This window comes from Dama dama, chromosome X (assembly GCF_033118175.1).
Source record: "Dama dama isolate Ldn47 chromosome X, ASM3311817v1, whole genome shotgun sequence".
Lineage (NCBI taxonomy): Eukaryota > Metazoa > Chordata > Mammalia > Artiodactyla > Cervidae > Dama > Dama dama.
In genome coordinates, this window is record NC_083714.1 from 127,880,484 (window position 1) to 127,898,982 (window position 18,499).

General features: G+C 41.6%; 1 protein-coding gene across 1 annotated transcript in view; it reads right to left on the reverse strand.

Moving 5' to 3' along the window:
• Positions 1 to 119: 119 nt before the first annotated feature.
• LOC133052884 (melanoma-associated antigen B4-like) overlaps positions 120 to 18,499 on the reverse strand; it is a 58,067-nt gene continuing 39,687 nt past the window's right edge. Inside the window, exons 4-5 of the mRNA XM_061137704.1 lie at positions 5,747 to 5,877; positions 120 to 410 (exon numbers count right to left, since the gene is read on the reverse strand). Coding sequence (XP_060993687.1) covers positions 120 to 410; positions 5,747 to 5,877 — 422 coding nt within the window. The remainder of the gene's footprint in view (positions 411 to 5,746; positions 5,878 to 18,499) is intronic.

The window sequence follows — 18,499 nt, forward strand, 5'->3', positions numbered from 1 at the left end:
GCCGGGGCTGGCGGTGTTCCAGGGGAGCGTCCCGCAGGATGGGCATGTGCCCCGTTCCTTGAATCTTAGGGGATCCTTTCCCTCTACTGAGCTGAGTCTACGAGTCTCTGTCCCAGGCTCTAGCTTCCATCAGCATCCCGGCAGGAATTGTTTGTGGCCTGGACAAACAGGCTTCCTGGAGCTCCTGAGAATGACAGGAAGGGCACTTTCGGGCCCCGTCTTCTGTGCTGAGTGATGCTCCATCCACTCTCTGTGTCTTCCCTTGGCCCTTGTAAGTGGTGGGCTCTGTCCCATCTGCTGACCTGAGGACAAGGCCTCACATCGAAGACGTCAAGCCCCGAGACTCCTGGTGAGAAGTGAACACACATCTCCTCTGGACACTTCTTCCTGAGGTTTCCAGGAAATAGCTGCTGCAGGTAAGATGAGCTGAGAGGGAATGATGGGAGACTGCCTTCTGTGGTGTGGAACCCCTCACATCTCACTCAGGATGTTCATAGTGACTGCTGGCAGGGCCTGGAAATCCTTTGCTTTCTGGTATGAATCCTCCCCTGTCCCCAACCATGCCCCACACAATCCCAGCAGAGTAAGTGAAGGGGCTCCTAAGCCCAACAGTTCTCACTGTGGGCTCTTAGTCGACTGCAGGGGCATTGCTTGAAAGTTCTGAGGTGAATTTCTGTCCCTTGGTACAATTTCTGTGGTATTAAGTTTTCTCTTTTAGTCCCCGTGTGATAGTCTATTAAGGTGATCACTTAAAAGGGCTAGTTGTCATCCACTAAGAAAGTTTGTGCTGGCTATTTCATGACCTCTGGGCCATACTGCCACATCCAACCCAAAGTTTTGTGCCCCATGGTCTTGGCATGGGAGCTCTGAGATGCTACCTCTGATTCCTTCAGTGAGGCTGTAGAGAGTCAAGGCCCCAGGGCACAGTGGAAGAATCAAGGGCTGAACTTTAAAGCCTTTTGCAGCTGATCCTGTTGTCTGCTTCCCTTGTAGGCTGCACACCCCTTGTCAGTCTCCAAGTACTCCCTCACCTTGGCACTCACAGGGTCAAGATCATTGGAGACTTATTTTCCCTCAGGGATTATTTAGTTTTGTGTGTTTGCTTCTGTTACTGGTTTTCTTTATTCCTTGTATAAGTTTTCCATGGTTTATTCTAGGTACAGGAATCAGCAGCCCATGTTTGATTGTGGTCTCACAGCTGGTCTGACGATAGTAGATCTGTAAAGGAGCTAAGGAACATCGACAGTGTTACAATCTCTGCTCCTCATTAATACACATAACATACTATTCTGTTTGCGACTTCTTTCTCCTAAGACTGTCAGGAAATTCTTGTTGCCTCCATGTGGAATGTATTCATTGTTCTGAGGTTTCGTTGTAGGTACATTTTGTGTATGGTTGCTTTTGTTTATGGTGTATTTTCTATTATCTGATCTAAGTAATTGTTGATTCTTCCAGGCCAGACTGTTGATTTTGCTATGGTGAATTATTTTATACCAGATAGCTCAAGTTATTTAATTATTTGATATTTTATTTGCATGTTTCCTAAGATTTTTAATTCGAGGATAAATTCTTATGTTATCTTTTGCCTTTCATTGTTCCTGTCTCATATTCATTTGGCATTGTTGTATATAGCTCTGTACTGGCTTTGTGTTCTTGTCCAGATTTTTTCTACATTTTAAATCAGTAGCACGTTTATGAGAAATTTTAATTGGAAGATAATTGCTTTATAATGTGTTAGTGTCTGTTGTACAGCAGTATGAAGCAGCTATATGTATACCCCGCCCCGGTGAGCATCCCTCATGCAACCCCCATCTCAGTCCTCTAGGTTGTCAAAGAACAGTAGTCTGAGCTCCCTCTGTTATACAGTATCTCGCCACTAGCTATCTTTTATATACATGGTCGTGCATATATGTCATTGCCACTCTTAATTTGTCCCTCTCTCTCCGTCCCTTGCTGTGTCCACGTCTTTTCTCTACGTGTGTCTCAATTCCTACCCTGCAAATAGTTTCCTAAGTGCCATTTTCTGGATTCCATATACATGCGTTAATACAAAATATTTTCTGTTCTCTTTCTGACTGACTTCACTCTGTATAACAGACTCTAGGTGCATCCACCTCACGACAACTGTCTTAAATCTGTTACTTTTTATGGTTGAGTAATATTCCGTTGTATATATCGAGCACAACTTCTGTAACTATTCATCTGTCAGTGGAAGTTGAGGTGGTTGCTTCCATGTCCTAGCTATTGTAAATTTTGTTGCAAGAAATAGTGTGGTCCATGAATCTTTTCAAGTATGACTTTCTCAGTGTGTATGCCCAGTGTTGCAATTGCTGAGTCATAGGGTAGTTTTATTTCTAGTTGTTAAAGGAACCTCCATACTGTTCTCCATAGTGGCTGTATCAATTTACATTCCCCCTCAAAGTGCAAGAGTGTTCTTTTTTCTCCACGCTGTTTCATCATTTATTGTTTTTTATTTATTTAAAAAAATTTTTCCCATTTATTTTTATTAGTTGGAGGCTAATTACTTTACAATATTGTAGCATTTTTTTGCCATACATTGACATGAATCAGCCATGGATTTACATGTGTTCCCCATCCCGATCCCCCCTCCCACCTCCCTCTCCATCCCATCCCTCTGGGTCTTCCCAGTGCACCAGCCCTGAGCACTTGTCTCATGCATCCAACCTGGGCTGGTGATCTGTTTCACCCTTGATAGTATTCTTGTTTCAATGTTGTTCTCTCTGAACATCCCACCCTCACCTTCTCCCACAGAGTCTAAACGTCTGTTCTGTACATCTGTGTCTCTTTTTCTGTTTTATATATAGGGTTATCATTACCATCTTTTAAAATTCCACATATATGCGTTAGTATACTGTATTGGTGTTTATCTTTCTGGCTTACTTCACTCTGTATAATGGGCTCCAGTTTCATCCATCTCATTAGAACTGATTAAAATGAATTCTTTTTAATGGCTGAGTAATATCCCATAGTGTATATGTACCACAGCTTCCTTATCCATTCATCTGCTGATGGGCATCTAGGTTGCTTCCATGTCCTGGCTGTTATAAACAGTGCTGCGATGAACATTGGGGTGTACGTGTCTCTTTCAGATCTGGTTTCCTTGGTGTGTATGCCCAGGAGTGGGATTGCTGGGTCATATGGCAGTTCTATTTCCAGTTTTTTAAGAAATCTCCACACTGTTCTCCATAGTGGCTGTATCAGTTTACATTTCCCCTCAAAGTGCAAGAGGGTTCTCTTTTCTCCACGCCACTTCATCACTTATTGTTTCTAGATGTTTTTATGATAGCCTTTCTGGCAAGCGTGAGGTGATACATCATTGTAACTGTCCTTTGTGTTTCTTTCATAATGAGCGGTGAGCATCTTGTCTTGTGAGCCTCTGTTATTTTTAAAGAACAGATTTAGGACTACAGAAATTTAAGCAGATAGTGTACAGAGTTTCTATAGAGCCGGTCTCTTCCTCCACTTAGCATTTTCTGTTATTAACATCTCGGATTGGTTCAACTAATACAAGTTCTTTTGTTAAAACTGAGCAACTAATATCAATATGGTGTTATTAACTATTGTCCATTGTTTACAGTTTGTTTTACTTTTGTTTGGCAGTTCTGTGTTGTTTTTGTTCAGTTGCTCAGTCATCTCTGACTGTGACCCCATGATCCGTAGCACGCCAAGCTCCCTATCTTTCACCATGTCGTGGACTTGGTTCAAACTAATGTCCATCCAGTCAGTGATGCCATCCAAGCATCTCATCCTCTGCTGCCTCCTTTTCTTTTTCCCTTCAATCTTTCCCAACATCAGCATCTTTTCCAATGAGTCGGCTCTTCCGATCAGGTGGCCAAAAGTTTTAGTTTCAACTTCAGCATCAGATATTCCCATGAATATTCAGGGTTGATTCCCTTCAGCAATGACTGGTTGAATCTCTTTTCTGTCCAGGGCACTCTCAAGAGTATTCTCCAGCACCACAATTCAAAAGCATCAATTTTTCAGCACTCACCCTTCTTTACGATCCAGCGCTCACATCCACACATGACCGCTGGGAAAAACATAGCTTTGACTAGACACACCACTTTTGGCAATGTGATCTGTCTGCTTTTTATTACATGATCTAGGTTTGTCATAGCTTCTCTTGCAAGGAATAAGCGTCTTTTAACTTCATGGCGTCTTTTAATTTGGGGCTTCCCTCGTAGCTCAGTTGGTAAAGAATCTGCCTGCAGTGCAGGAGATCTGGGGTCAATTCCTGGGTCAGGAAGATCCCCTGGAGAAGGAAATGGAAACCCACTTCGGTATTCATGCCTAGACAATCCCGTGGACAGAGGAGCCTGGCAGGCTACAGCCCATGGGGTCTCAAGAGTTGGACAAGACTTAGTGACTAAACCACCACCACCACCGTCATGGCTGCATTCACCCTCCACAGTGATTTTGGAGAAGACAATTAAATCTTACATTGTTTCTAATTTTTTCCCCATCTGTTTGCCATGACGTGTTGGGACCAGATGCCATGATCTTAGTTTCTTGAATGTTGAGTTTTAAGCCAGCTTTTTCACTCTCCCCTTTCACCCTCCTCAAGAGTCTCTTTAGTTCCACTTGACTTTTTGCCATAAGGGTGGTATCCTATGCATATCTGAGGGTGTTGAGATTTCTCCCAGCAATTTGATTTCAGCTTGTGTTTCATCCAGCCCATAAATGTGCATGCTGTACTCTACAGATAGCTTTAATAAGCAGGGTGACCATATACCACCTTGACTTACTCCTTTCCCAGTTTGGAACCAGTCTATTGTTCTTTGTCCACTTCTAAATGTTGCTTCTTACCCTGTATGCAGGCCTCTCAGGAGTCAGGTAAGTTGGTCTGGTATTCCCTTGTCTTTAAGAAGTTTCCACACTTTGCTCTGATCCACACAGGCAAAGGCTTTAGCATAGTGAAACCAGTAGACATTTTTCTGGAATTCCCTTGTTTTTTCCAACGGACGTTGGCAATGTAATCGGGTCCTCTGCCTTTTCTTAATCCAGCTTGTATAGATTGAAGTTTTTGGTTCACCTTCTGTTGAAGCATAGCATGAAGGATTTTGAGCATTCCCTTCCTAGCATTTCCCTTGTGAAATGAGTGAATTTATATGATAGTTTGAACATTCCTTGGCATTGCACTTCTTTGAGGTTGGAATGAAAGCTGACCATTTCCAATATTGTGCCCACTCCTGAGTTTTCCAAGTTTGATGGCATATTGAATGCAGCACTTTCACAGCATCATCTTTTAGGGTTTGAAATACCTCAGCTGGAATAACATCACCTCCCCTAACTTTGTTCATAAAGATGCTTCCTAAGGCCCGCTTGACTTCACACTACAGGACGTCTGGCTCTTGGTGAGTGATCACACCGTCATTGTTATTTGGTCTTTAAGACCATGTTGGTACAATTATGTGTATCCTTGCCACCTCATCTTAATATCTTTTGCTTCTGTGCAATCCCTAGTGTTTCTGTCCTTTATTGTGCCCATCTTGGCATGAAATGATCCCTTGTTATCTTTAATTTTCTTGATGAGAACTCTAGTCTTTCCCATTCTATTTCTTCCCTCTATTTCTTTGCATTGTTCACTTAAGAACACTTTTATATTCCTCCTTGCTGTTCTTTGGAAATTTGCATTCAGATTCATATATCTTTCCTTTTTTTCTTTGCCTTTCACTTTTCTTCTTTTCTCATGTATTTGTACAGCCTTCTCAGACAACCATTTTGCCTTGTTGCATTTATTTTCCTTGGGGAAGGTCTTGGTCACCACCACCTGTACCTCGTTCTGATCCTCCATCTTTAGTTCTTCGGGCACTCTGTCTTCCAGATCTAACCCCTTGAAACTATTCCACACCTCCACTGTATAATCATGAGACTTGGTTTGGGTTATATCTGAATGGCTTAGTTATTTATCATTCTTTGGTCAATTTTAGCCTGAAATTTGCAATAAGGAGCTTATGATCTGAGCCAGAGTCAGCTCCAGGTCTTGTTTTAGTTTACTGTGTAGAGCTTCTCCACATTCTGCTCAAATCATCCGTTGAGTACCTGCTTTTGCATTACAATCCCCTATGATGAGAAGAACACTTTTTCGGGGTTTTAGCTCTAGAAGGTGTTGTAGGATTTCATAGAATCATTTTACTTTAGCTTCTTTGGCATCAGGGATTGGTGCATAGACTTGGATTACTGTGATGCTGAATGTTTTGCCTTAGAATTGAACCAAGATCATTCTGTCCTTGTGTACAGTGTACCACAGTACTGCATTTCACAGTCTTTTATTGACTATGAGGCTACTTTGTTTCTTCTAAGCAATTTTTGCCCATAGAAGTAATGGTCATCTCAGTCAAACTCGCCCTTTCCCATCCATGTTAGTTCTCTGATTTCTAAAATGTCAATGGTCACTCTTGCAATCTCCTTCTTGTCTACGTCCAGTTACCATTGATTCATGCGCCTAATGTTCCAGGTTCCTATGCAGTACTGTTCTTTACAGCATCGGATTTTACATTTACCACCAGACACAACCACCACTGAGCATCGTTTTGACTTGGGCCCAGTCTCTTCATTCTTTCTGGAGCTATTACTGGGAATTTCCCCAATATATAATAGACACCTACGTACCTGGGTGGGCTCATCTTCTGGTACCATATCTTTTTGCCTTTTCGTACTGTTCATGGGATTCTCCAGGCAAGGATATGGAAGTTCTTTGCTATTCTCTTCTCCAGTGGACCACATTTCCTTAGAACTCTCCACCGTGACCCATCCACCTTGGGTGGCCCTGCACGCCTTGGCCCATAGGTTCTTTAGTTAGAACAAGGGTGTGATCGACGAGATCATTTAGGTTAGCTTTGTCTGATTGTCATTTTGTTCTAGAGACTTGGGGATTGTAGTTCTTGCTTCTTCTGTCTGCCCTATGAAAAATGAGTTTAAGAGACTTGTGGAAACTTGCTGATGGGAGGGTCTGGCTGTGGGGAAACCTGACTCTTGCTCTGGTGGACATGGTGTCTTCATGCTGTCCTCGCAGCAGGCCACTGTGGCCGTTCAACTGTGTGGAAGACCCTCAGACACTCACAGGCAGGTTTGGCTCAGTCTCTTGTGATGTCGCTGCTCATTTTCCTTATATCCTGGTGCACACAAACTTTTCTTTCTGCCCTCCAAGAGTCTCTTTTTCTCTGGGAGTTCTGCAATCAAATCTAACTGTCCTTCAAAGTAAGATTCCCTGGGGATTCCCATTCCTTTTGCTGGATCCCCATGTTGGGACATCCAATCTGGGGCCTAGAATTTTCGCCACAGTGTGAGAAATTCTTTTGTATTATTGTTCTCCAATTTGCGTGTCGCCTACCTGGCTGGTAAGACATTTCATTTCATTATGATTGCGTCCATTCTACTGTCTCCTTGTAGCTTCTCCTTTTTCCTTGGTTGTGAAGTATCATTTTCTGGTAGGTTCCAACATCTTCTTGTCGATTGTTGTTCAGTACCTAATTGTGATGTTAGTAGGTTAGGAGAATTACACTGCAAACAAATATTGTTCATATCATCTCTTGTGGAAAATTGCAGAATTACCTTTAGATCAAAAAGATTTGCAGAATGTTTGGGGATTAAATTTTGCAAAGAGATCATGGTTCAAAAAAAAAAGATATAAAAATGATTGTACGTGTGTATGTCTGGCCGAGTCCTTTCAGTGTTCACCTGAAACTACCACAGTATTGTTATTCGGCTATACCCCAATACAAAATGTTTTTGGTGTTAAAAAAATAAAACTAAAGTTAAATAAGTAAAATGTATATTCCTAGAATCTCCAAAGATAAATAAATACAACTTTCTGTGGGATAATGAAATATGTAATTATATTAATATGAGTAAAATCATTAATGACATTCTTAGACATCAAGTTTGCATTGAAAACCTCATTAAGAGGGATTTTGAACTCAGAAAGAAATATGTGAGATGTAGCTAATGTGGGGGAGGGTGAAATTTCCCTCTGTCCTACTAGATTTTTGTGTGTGGTCTAAGAATTAAATTGATGTGAGACAGATTAATAGGATAAAATAAAAGTTTAATAGCACATATACATAAGAGAGACCCAAGAAAACTGAATAACTCACCAATATGGCCAAAGCCCTGTGTGAAAGCAAAGAAGAAGTTAATGGTAGTGGTTTGGGACTTGAAAGGATAGGAAAGCAATTCTCACGGAGATGGAAAAGCAAATGTTGTTAAGCAAATGATTGCTGCGCCAGACATAGACCCCGGGCCACAGAGTGGACTCTCATCTCTAGGCCCTGCCAAGATTTCCCCACCATACTTAGCCCATAATCTTTGTGGATATCTCTGGTCATAGTTATGTTCCGGTAACAGGACCTTTGTCTGAATTCTTTCAGGCAGTTAGGCAGAAGATCAACTTCTTTCCTGAGTCATTTGGCCTTGATTGTTTTCAGGTAGAAATAATCTGCATATCAAAAGAAACATTTTGAGATGGCATGTTTTGCTCCCCCATACTAACTAGGAAAGTAAAAAGAGTTTCAGTAAAAAAGAAAAATATTTAAAGTTATGGATCTTAGTTTCCTTTGTATGACATTCCCATTTTGAAAGATACATGTGAACATATAAAAACACTGTGTTAAATAACAGCCTATTGATAGTTTAAGTTGAGGAAATGAAGTGAAGTGAAGTTGCTCAGTCGTGTCCGACTCTTTTGGACCCCATGGACCGAGTAGCCTGATAGGCTACAGTCCATGGGATTTTCCAGGCAAGAAATCTGGAGTGGGTTGTCATTTCCTTCTCCAGGGGGTCTTCCCGACCCAGGGATCAACCCCAGGTCTCCCACATTGTAGGTGGATGCATTAATGTCTGAGCTACCAGGGAAGCCCCGCTTAAGGTGAACTATGTCAGATTCATGATCTCTGAAGAAGATTTTGTTAGGGACCAGGGACCTGGGTTGATCACTCAAGAGCTTTTGTGTAGCAGAGTTTTATTAAAGTAAGAAAAGAGACAGAGAAACCTTCTGACATAGACATCAGAAGGGGGATGGAGAATGCCCCCTAGCTAGTCTTATCAAGGCTTTATATACTTTTTTCAGATCCATTACCGCAACAAACATCTTAGATTAACAAGAGTAGAACAAACAATAGAAAGGTCTTACCAGACCCACTTCCATAATATACATTTTAAGATGACAGGATTAGTCAGAAGGTTCTTGTTAAGGAGAAACATGTTCTCAAGCAAGATACATTGTTATATTGACAAAGACAAAGCAATGTACAAAAGAACATTTATATGTTTATATGTTTGTCCATTTCTCCTTGAGAGCCCCAGACCCCTTTCTCCTTCTCAGGAACCCTGGACTTCTTATAACCTGCCTGGGAATTGACTCTCTCATTCCCCACTACCTACGAATTGACGCTCTCATTCCCTTCTTTTCTTTTAGGAGAATCCTGTTGCCGTGAGACAGGGGCATAATTTTTGTTCCATAACTACTTTCTGCTGTTGTGGGCTGGTGCCCCTAAATTGTTGAGGCAACATATCCTCCAAATCCTCATATTAAGGTTGTCTGATCCAGGGGCCCCAAGTAAAAGTTGGAGGAGGTTGTGGCACTCACAGGAGCTTGGACAACCATTTTTAAGTAAAAGCTTTCAGACAGTTAGAAACAAACCCTGTTTTGCAGTTAGAGATGTAAGGCATAATAGTTATTAAACCAAGTTAAAACCTAATCAACATTAAAAGTCACATGATGTCCATAGCTAAGGTACAGTATGCTATACCAGTCCATCTTAGGATTGTTAGATGTCATCACAAAGTTGAAGAAAGTCCTTTCTTTGAAGCAGAGAAACCCACCATGGGAAGTCTTCAATTGATGAGGAGGGGAGTACTCCGTAGACCCAGCAATCATGTCGATTGTGGAATGTGGCGTAGGAATGATCTCAGGACAGGAAGGGGTTGTCTTGAGGGTCAAATGGCAGACTCAGGACTTTTGTTGGAGTCAGCAGAAGCAAGCCCACATAGATTCACAGGACCCTCTCTGTTCCTGGGTCAAACAGCGGCTTCTTTGACTCAAAGCCTGGGTCAGGAGTTAACCTCCTGATGATGTATGTTGAAAAGCTAAAAACTGAGTCACATAGTTAATTTAAAGGCTTCAGGATCTATGACAATATCTATGCACAAAAACAGTCTGTCATAGACACAGTCCCTTCTTTTGCAGGGGTCACTTCGAGCCGTCATTAAATCTATGGGTAGAACTGTAAACCAACTGTCTTGTGTTCCTCGAGTTCATTTACATGCATGTCTTTTAATAATGTCATTAGCCTTTTCAACTTATTCTGTAGATTGGGGTCTCCAGGAACAGTGTGATATTCTATTCCTAGAGCTTTTGACACCTGTTGACTTACAGCAGCTTTAAAGACAGAGCCATTGTCACTCTGAACTTTAGAGTTTAAGATCCCACTTATAGCATGAGAAGTCACTACAGTAATATTTTGCCCATTAGTAAATTTATGAGCTTTAGGCATTAGCAAAACAATAGTTACCCTTAAGTAACTATTAGTTACCCTTAAGTAACTATTACCCTTTAGTTACCCTTAAGTGTGTGACCATAGGCTTTTTGCATTTACAAACTAAACTCTGATCCTGTGGGCAAGCTAAAAGTTGGAACCTGTAGGAGAGCAGTTTGAAGAGCCTTAAAAGTCTTTTGAGTCTCTGGGGACCAAAGCAGCTTGTCACTTTGGGCCTACTGAGTCTCAGTTATAAGTTTATATAAGGGCTGGGCAAATGCCCCATAATCTGGAATCCAAATGCAGCAATGGCCTGTAATGCCCAAGAATCCTCTCAATTGTCTTAAAGTCATATTTGGCTCATTAAGGAATTTTGGACAATAAAGTATAAGGATTAAACACTTACTATTCATATATCTTGAACAAGTCTCCATTTGTCATATGACCTTTTTACACCCAAAATGGCAGTGTTATTTGGACTCTTACAGGGGATTAATAGCCCCTGCTCCTTTAAATTCTCAATGATGGGTTTCAACCCTTCCTTAACACCTCATCTTTAATGGATACTGCTTTTGATGTCAAAATAGGTGAGAGTCTTTGAGCTTGATAAAGCAGGAACAGCATTGTGTGCTTGACCCACAGTTTTTCCATCAGCCCACACTTTAGGATTTACATTTTGTTCAGTTAATGGGAGAGAAAGGGCAGGCTCAATATTCGTGAAAGCATAGGCCTGGACCTTACTCACTGTATCCCTCCCCAGAAGGGCTGAGGGAGACTCCAGCATGATCAGAAACTCGTGAGAAAACAGCACAGGGTCCCAGTTGCCGCTTAAAGGATGACTGACTTAATAATGTTTGGGTCATCTAGACGGCCCCATTATGGTAGTGGATTGGGAAGAAAGCAGGCCAGGGGCTTCAGGGAGCACAGATAAAGTTGCCTCAGTGTCCAGAAGTCGACTGATTGACCCCTCACAGTTATTAATACCCGGGTTTCCTCAGGTGTAATTAGGATGGGAGCTTGTGTGGGGCCTCCCGGGCACCTTCAGTCCAGATTGTCTTGAGAGTCCGACCCTTGGGGCCTACACCTCGGAGGGCAGTCTCTTGTCCAGTATGGCCTTTTGCAGACCAGACTGGAGCTGGGGGCGCTTAGATGCCTGAGGGCAGTCCCGCTGGTGATGCCCCTCCTTTCCACAGTAATAACAAGTCCATCCCTTTCCACCTGGGTTCCTCTGGGCATTTTTCCTCAGGCTGTTTCAGAGCAGATCTAACAGCCACTGTTGGGGCTTCAGTCTTTTGCCTGGTTCCTTTTTGCCTTTATTTTCCTCCATATATTCTCTACCATAATATACTGACTGAGCCAGAGGTAACAGTTTTTCTAAAGACTGATTTGGTCCAAAAGCCTATTTTTGTCCATATTTTTACGGCAGCTATCTGGAGCTGACTGAGTGAGAAATCTATCCTTTACGATCATTTCTCCTTCTGTACTTTCAAGATCAACATCAGCAAACTTGTGGAGAGCCTCCCATAGTCTATCTAGGAATTTACCAGGAGTTTCCTTCTCTCCCTGTTCTATGTCAGCCAACTTAGCATAGTCTAAATTCTTAGCGTGCGCTTGCCTAAGTCCTTCAAGAATACATCTGGCAAAGCAGCTCTGTTATTGGAACCACTTGGCTCCCAGGAGGAAGGAGGGCTATTTTGTGTTCCCTCTTTCCCCTGCCTCACATTCAAGCCATTAATCCCCAAAAGTAGTAGCTTCCTCCAAAACTCAAGATTGTGAGTCAGGAGTCAGTGTCTGTCCCAAGACATACATTACATCTCACCAAGTAAGGTCATAAAGTAAAGTTAGCCCTGTAAAGTCTTCTGTGTACATTTTGCATCCTCTGAATAATCTCCACTGCAATTGGGACTGTTTGAAATTCTACCAAGACTGAGGCAACCCCTCCTAGAAGGGTGCCCTGATTCTCAGCCTGTTCAGTTGGGAGCCCCAGATAAAGGGGCAAAGTAAGAGAACAGGAGGGAGCTGAAGTTTTCACATCCAAATCTGTACCCTTAGAACATAAGTCTGGCACGTCTCACTGAGAGATAAAGAACAACACACAAGGCATCTCTACCCATTTCCCTTATTTTCTACAGAACTGGACTAGTTGTAAAACAGTAATAATTGAGAACCTTCAACAGGTCAGCATTCCTCAGCTTCCAAAGGATAGTGCGGCCATTCTGTATCACAGAAGAAAATCAGGCCTATATTTTTAAACTCTGGGGCATCACACTTGTTCCAGGTTCTTTATTTTTTAAATACATTTTAAAAGAGTGGTTTTGGAACTGCTAGCTCCCATCTATAAGAGAGAAAAATGCAGCATCCAAAGCTGTGACTTTTTTCCACCAGAAGCATCCTTCCCTGCTCTAGATGAGGATGTAGACAGACTCTCCACTAAAGCTTTCCTTTCCTGGTCAGAAAGTCTGTCCTTTACCAATGCAGGTGTCTTACTTGTCCTTCCCAGTTCTACCACCAAGTTGGGGTGGAGATGCACCAGGGGTAGACCTGATGGCAACCCAGATTGATTTCTAGTTCCTTACCACCAAGGCCTTTGTTTGATAGATTTGCCCTTTCCTCTGATGCCACCTGGGTTGGACCAGAGTAGTTTTCCCAGAATGTTTCCCAAGCTAGGACTCCTAAGGGAAGCCTCCATCTTTCACATCCCTATGCACATTCCTGACCACAGTAGAAGCGGTAAGTCATAATGGGAAGAACAACAACCAAGATGTCCCTTCTGAGTGTAACCACGCCACTATATGTGATAGTAAAAGAGGTGTGGAGGGTTGGCCAACGAGGAAAGAGTGATTTTTGTCCTCAGGCTACTAGGGCCAATCCTTCCAGTTCATTTCCACAGCTTCCACAAAAGAAATATGTAAGGAGATGAGACAGAATACATCAGAGAGCCTTCTCTGGTTTGCTAAGAGCTAGCACTACAAAAGGAAGAAGCCCATTGTATTTCCAATCTGACCAGATCCTGCAGTTTCCCATTTGTGTTTTCAAAACCTCATGGTCACCAGCAGTGCTTCTATCCACATAGATAGGAGAACAGAGCCATGACAAAGACTCACTTTCAGGTCGCTGGCCCCTGAGGCAGGCAGCCAAGAGAGTGACCTCTAGCCTGAGAGACGTTCTTGGAGCTAGAGTTCCGCCTGTCTCCCAAATGTGCTCTTAGAAGCTTTCTAGAGAGGCTTGCCTAGTCTAGCAAGACTAAGCGCTTCTATACATGGGGTCTAAGTAAAAGTACAAAATAACTGCATGGATCACAAGTCCCTTGAAAGTCTTTGATCTGACAGATTAGGTTATTAGTTCTAATTCCCCATGCAATTATGAAATAGTCAATGAGACAAGAAAAGCTGACCAAGAAAGGAAAATGTTCCATTGACATGTTTTGCCCATTTCTGGCTGCTCCCCTCGCAGGGATGTTGGGTGTCTCTTGGCATTGGCAGGTCAGTTGGAAGCCCTGACAAGGCTCCTGTTTTGGGGGCTGCCTTAAGTCATTATGATGCACCATGAAACCCCAGAGCAGGGCTCATCACTCGCTTCACCCAGGGCATGTTATTCATTCACACATTCACATCGAAAAGTTAGTAAAGTAAAGCAGAACACGTGTATACTGAGAAAGCAGAGAGGCTAGAGCTCTGAGTGTTCTTATCTTGTCCTGAAGATCCCTGACGAGCCCCCACGATGATAGCTTACAGTGAACGATATTAGCTTAGGAACCAGGGACCAGGCTTGATCACTCAAGAGCTTTTGTGTAGCAGAGTTTTATTAAAGTAAGAAAAGAGACAGAGAAACCTTCTGACATAGACATCAGAAGGGGGATGGAGAATGCCCCCTAGCTAGTCTTATCAAGGCCTTATATACTTTTTTCAGACCCATTCCCACAACAAGCATCTTAAATTAACAAGATTAAAATGAACAATAGGAAGATCTTACCAGACCCACTCCCATAATGTACATTTTAAGATGACAGGATTAGCCAGAAATCTCTTGTTAAGGAGCACAGTGTCCTCCAGCAAGATACATTGTTATATTCACTAAGGTAAAGCAATGTAGAACAGAACTTTCTTCTTTTCTAGGACTCCAGACCCTTTTCTCCTCCTCCTCTTCCTCCTTCTTCGGGACCCTGGACTTCTTATCAACCTACCTAGGAATCAGCCTCTTTCACTCTGAAGGAAAAATTTGATTTACTTTGCATTTTTCTTTGGAAAATCAATGAGTGTTTAAATAAAAGTACATTTTCAGTCACTATTTAGAATTACGGGCAACAAAGAGAAAAGAACGTTATTTGTTTTACTTTATTATTTTTTATTAATTTTTATTGCAGTAGGTTGCTTTACAATGGTGTGTTAGCTTCTGTTTCATAGTAAAAGCAATCAGACATTCCTATATGTATATCCTCTCACTTTGGATTTCCCTCACATTGAGGTCACTCCAGTGAATTAAGTAGAATTCCTGTGCTATACAGTATATTCCCAATGGTTGTCTATTTTATACATAGTATCAATAGCGTGTATATATCAATCCCAGTATTCTAATTCCTCCCACCATAACACTTTCTCCCTTAGTACCATACATTTGTGTCTTCATTTCTGCTTTGCAAATAAGGTCATCTATACCATTTTCTCAATCCCACATATATACATTAATATTCAATATTTGTTTTTCTTTTTCTGACTTCTTTCTCTCTGTATAACACTCTCTAGGTCCATCCACATCTCTACCAGTGACACAATTTGTTCCTTTTTATGGCTGAGTAATATTCCATGGGTTTCCTTGGTGGGTCAATGGGAAAAAATCTGCCTGTCATTGCAGGAACCATGGGTTCAATCTCTGGGTCAGGAAGGTACCCCAAAGAAGGAAGTGGCAATACACTCCAGTATTCTTACCTGGGAAATCCCATGGAGAGAAGATTCTGGTGAGCTACAGTCCTTGGAGTTGCAATAGAGTCAGACACAACTTAGCGACAAAATAAGAACAATATTCCATTGCATATACGTACCACAACTTCTTTATTCTTGCGTCTGTTAATGGACATGCAGGTTACTTCCAGGAGAAGGCAATGTCACCCCAGTCCAGTACTCTTGCCTGGAAAATCCCATGGACGGAGAAGCCTGGTAGGTTGCAGTCCATGGGGTTGCGAAGAGTCAGACATGACTGAGCGACTTCACTTTAACTTTTCACTTTTATGCATTGGAGAAGGAAATGGCAACCCACTCCAGTGTCCTTGCCTGCAGAATCCCAGGGATGGGGTCGCACAGAGTCAGACACGACTGAAGTGACTTAGCAGTAGCAGTAGCAGGTTACTTCCATGTCATGGTTATTGTAAACATTCCTGCAGTGAATACTAGAGTGCATGTATCTTTTTGAATTATGTTTTTCTTTGGATACATGTACAAGAAGGAGATTGCTGTGTCCTATAGTAGTTCTGTTTTTTATTTTTTAAGGAACCTCTGTATTGTTTCCCATAGTGCTTGTACCAATTTACATTCCCACCAACTCTATAAGCGCATTCCCTTTTCTCCTACCCTCTCCAGCCTTTATTCTTGGAAGATTTTTTTTTATGATGGCCATGCTGCCCGGTGTGAAGTGATACCTCACTATAGTTTTCATTGCTATTTCCCTAATAATTAGTAGTGAGGGGACATGGTTTCCCGTGTTTGTTGAACATTTGTATGTCTTCTTTGGAGAAATGTCTATGGTCTGCCAGTTTTGTAATTGTGTTTTTTTTTTTTTATATTGAGGTGCTTGTATATTTTGCAAATTAATACTTTGTCAGGTGCTTCATTTGCAAAAATGTCCTCCCATTCTCAGAGTTCTCTTTTTTGTCTTGTTTAATGTTTCTTTTGCTGTGGAAAAGTTTTTGCCTTTGATTAGTTCCCGTTTGTTTATTTTTGTTTTTATTTTCATTACTCTAGGAGGTGAGTCAAAAAAAATCTCACTGAGCACTTATTTTTAAATAGCACAATTTCTTTATAATGATCTTTGCATCTTTATATATACATGAATATAACATTTACAACACAGAAAGTGATCAATGTTATTTATTGCTGCCAAGATCACCTACAAAGAGTCTTCATGTGAATAATGAATACAGTCATGTCAAGGAGAATATGTTTTCAATATAGATATCATTTATTCTTTTAAAATATAAGTTACTACTTTTCCTGGAGGGAAGCTCTTCAGTTCGTTCAGTACACATATCCTACTAACATTTTTCTATTTAGCAAAGAAGTAAGTAAACCAGAGGCTGAATAGAATGAGGCCAAAAGTTAATCAATATTGGGAAAAAAAACAAGCAGGGTGACAATATAGAGCCTTGATGTACTCCTTTCCTATTTGGAAACGGTCTGTTCTTAAATGTCCATTTCTAACTGTTGCTTCCTCACCTGCATATAGGTTTGTCAAGAGGCAGGTCAGATGGTCTGGTATTCCCATCTCTTTCAGAATTTTCCACAGTTTATCGTGATCCACACAGCCAAAGGCTTTTGGCATAGTCAATAAAACAGAAAGAGATGTTTTTCTACAACTCTCTTGCTTTTTCAATGATCCAGCAGATGTTGGCAATTTGATCTCTGGTTCCTCTGCCTTTTCTAAAACCTGCTTGAACATCTGGAAGCTCACAGTTCCCATATTGCTGAAGCCTGGCTTGAAGAATTTTGAGCATTACTTTACTAGCGTGTGAGATGAGTGCAATTGTGCAGTAGTTTGAGCATTCTTTTGCATTACCGTTCTTTGGGATTGGAATGAAAACTGACCTTTTCCAGTCCTGTGGCCACTGCTGAGTTTTCCAAATTTGCTGGCATATCGAGTACAGCAACACATGACTTTCACAACATCATCTTTCAGGATTTGAAATAGGTCAACTGGGATTCCATCACTTCCACTAGCTTTGTTTGTACTGATGCTTTCTAAGACCCACTTGACGTCACATTCCAGGATGTCTGGCTCTAGGTGAGTGATCACACCATCATGATTATCTGGGTTGTGAAGACTTTTTTGTATAGTTCTTCGGTGTATTCTTGTCACCTCTTCTTAATATCTTTTGCTTCTCTTAGGTCGATACCATTTCTGTCCTTTATCGAGCCCATCTTTGCATGAAATGTTCCCTTGGTATCTCTAATTTTCTTGAAGAGATCTCTAGTCTTTCCCATTCTGTTGTTTTTCTCTATTTCTTTGCATTGATCGCTGAGGAAGGCTTTCTTATCTCTCTTTGCTATCCTTTGGAACTCTGCACTCAAATGGGAATATCTTTCCTTTTCTTCTTTGCTTTTCGCTTCTCTTCTTTTCACAGCTATTTGTAAGGCCTCTTCAGACAGCCATTTTGCTTTTTTGCATTTCTTTTCCATGGCGATGGTCTTGATCCCTGTCTCCTGCACAATGTCACGAACCTGCGTCCATAGTTCATCAGGCACTCTTTCTATCAGCTCTAGTCCCTTAAATCTATTTCTCACTTCCACTGTATAGTCATAAGGGATTTGATTTAGGTCATACCTGAATGGTCTAGTGGTTTTCCCTACTTTCTTCAATTTAAGTCTGAATTTAGCAATAAAGAGTTCATGATCTGAGCCACAGTCAGTTCCCAGTCTTGTTTTTGCTGACTGTATAGAGCTTCTCCATCTTTGGCTGCAAAGAATATAATCAATCTGATTTCAGTGTTGACCATCTGGTGATGTCCATGTGTAGAGTCTTCTCTTGTGTTGTTGGAAGAGGGTGTTTGCTATGACCAGTGCATTCTCTTGGCAAAACTCTATTAGCCTTTGTCCTGCTTCATTCATGTGGGCATGGGATTAGAATGTATTGTGATTGTGCCCCTCCTACTGTTGTGATACAGCTTCTTTTTTGTCTTTGTGCACGAGTTATCTTTTTTTGGTGGGTTCTGACATCCTCCTGTCAATAGATGTTCAACAGCTAGTTGCAGTTTTGGTGCAGGAGGAGATGGACAGACATTCTTCTATTCTGCCATC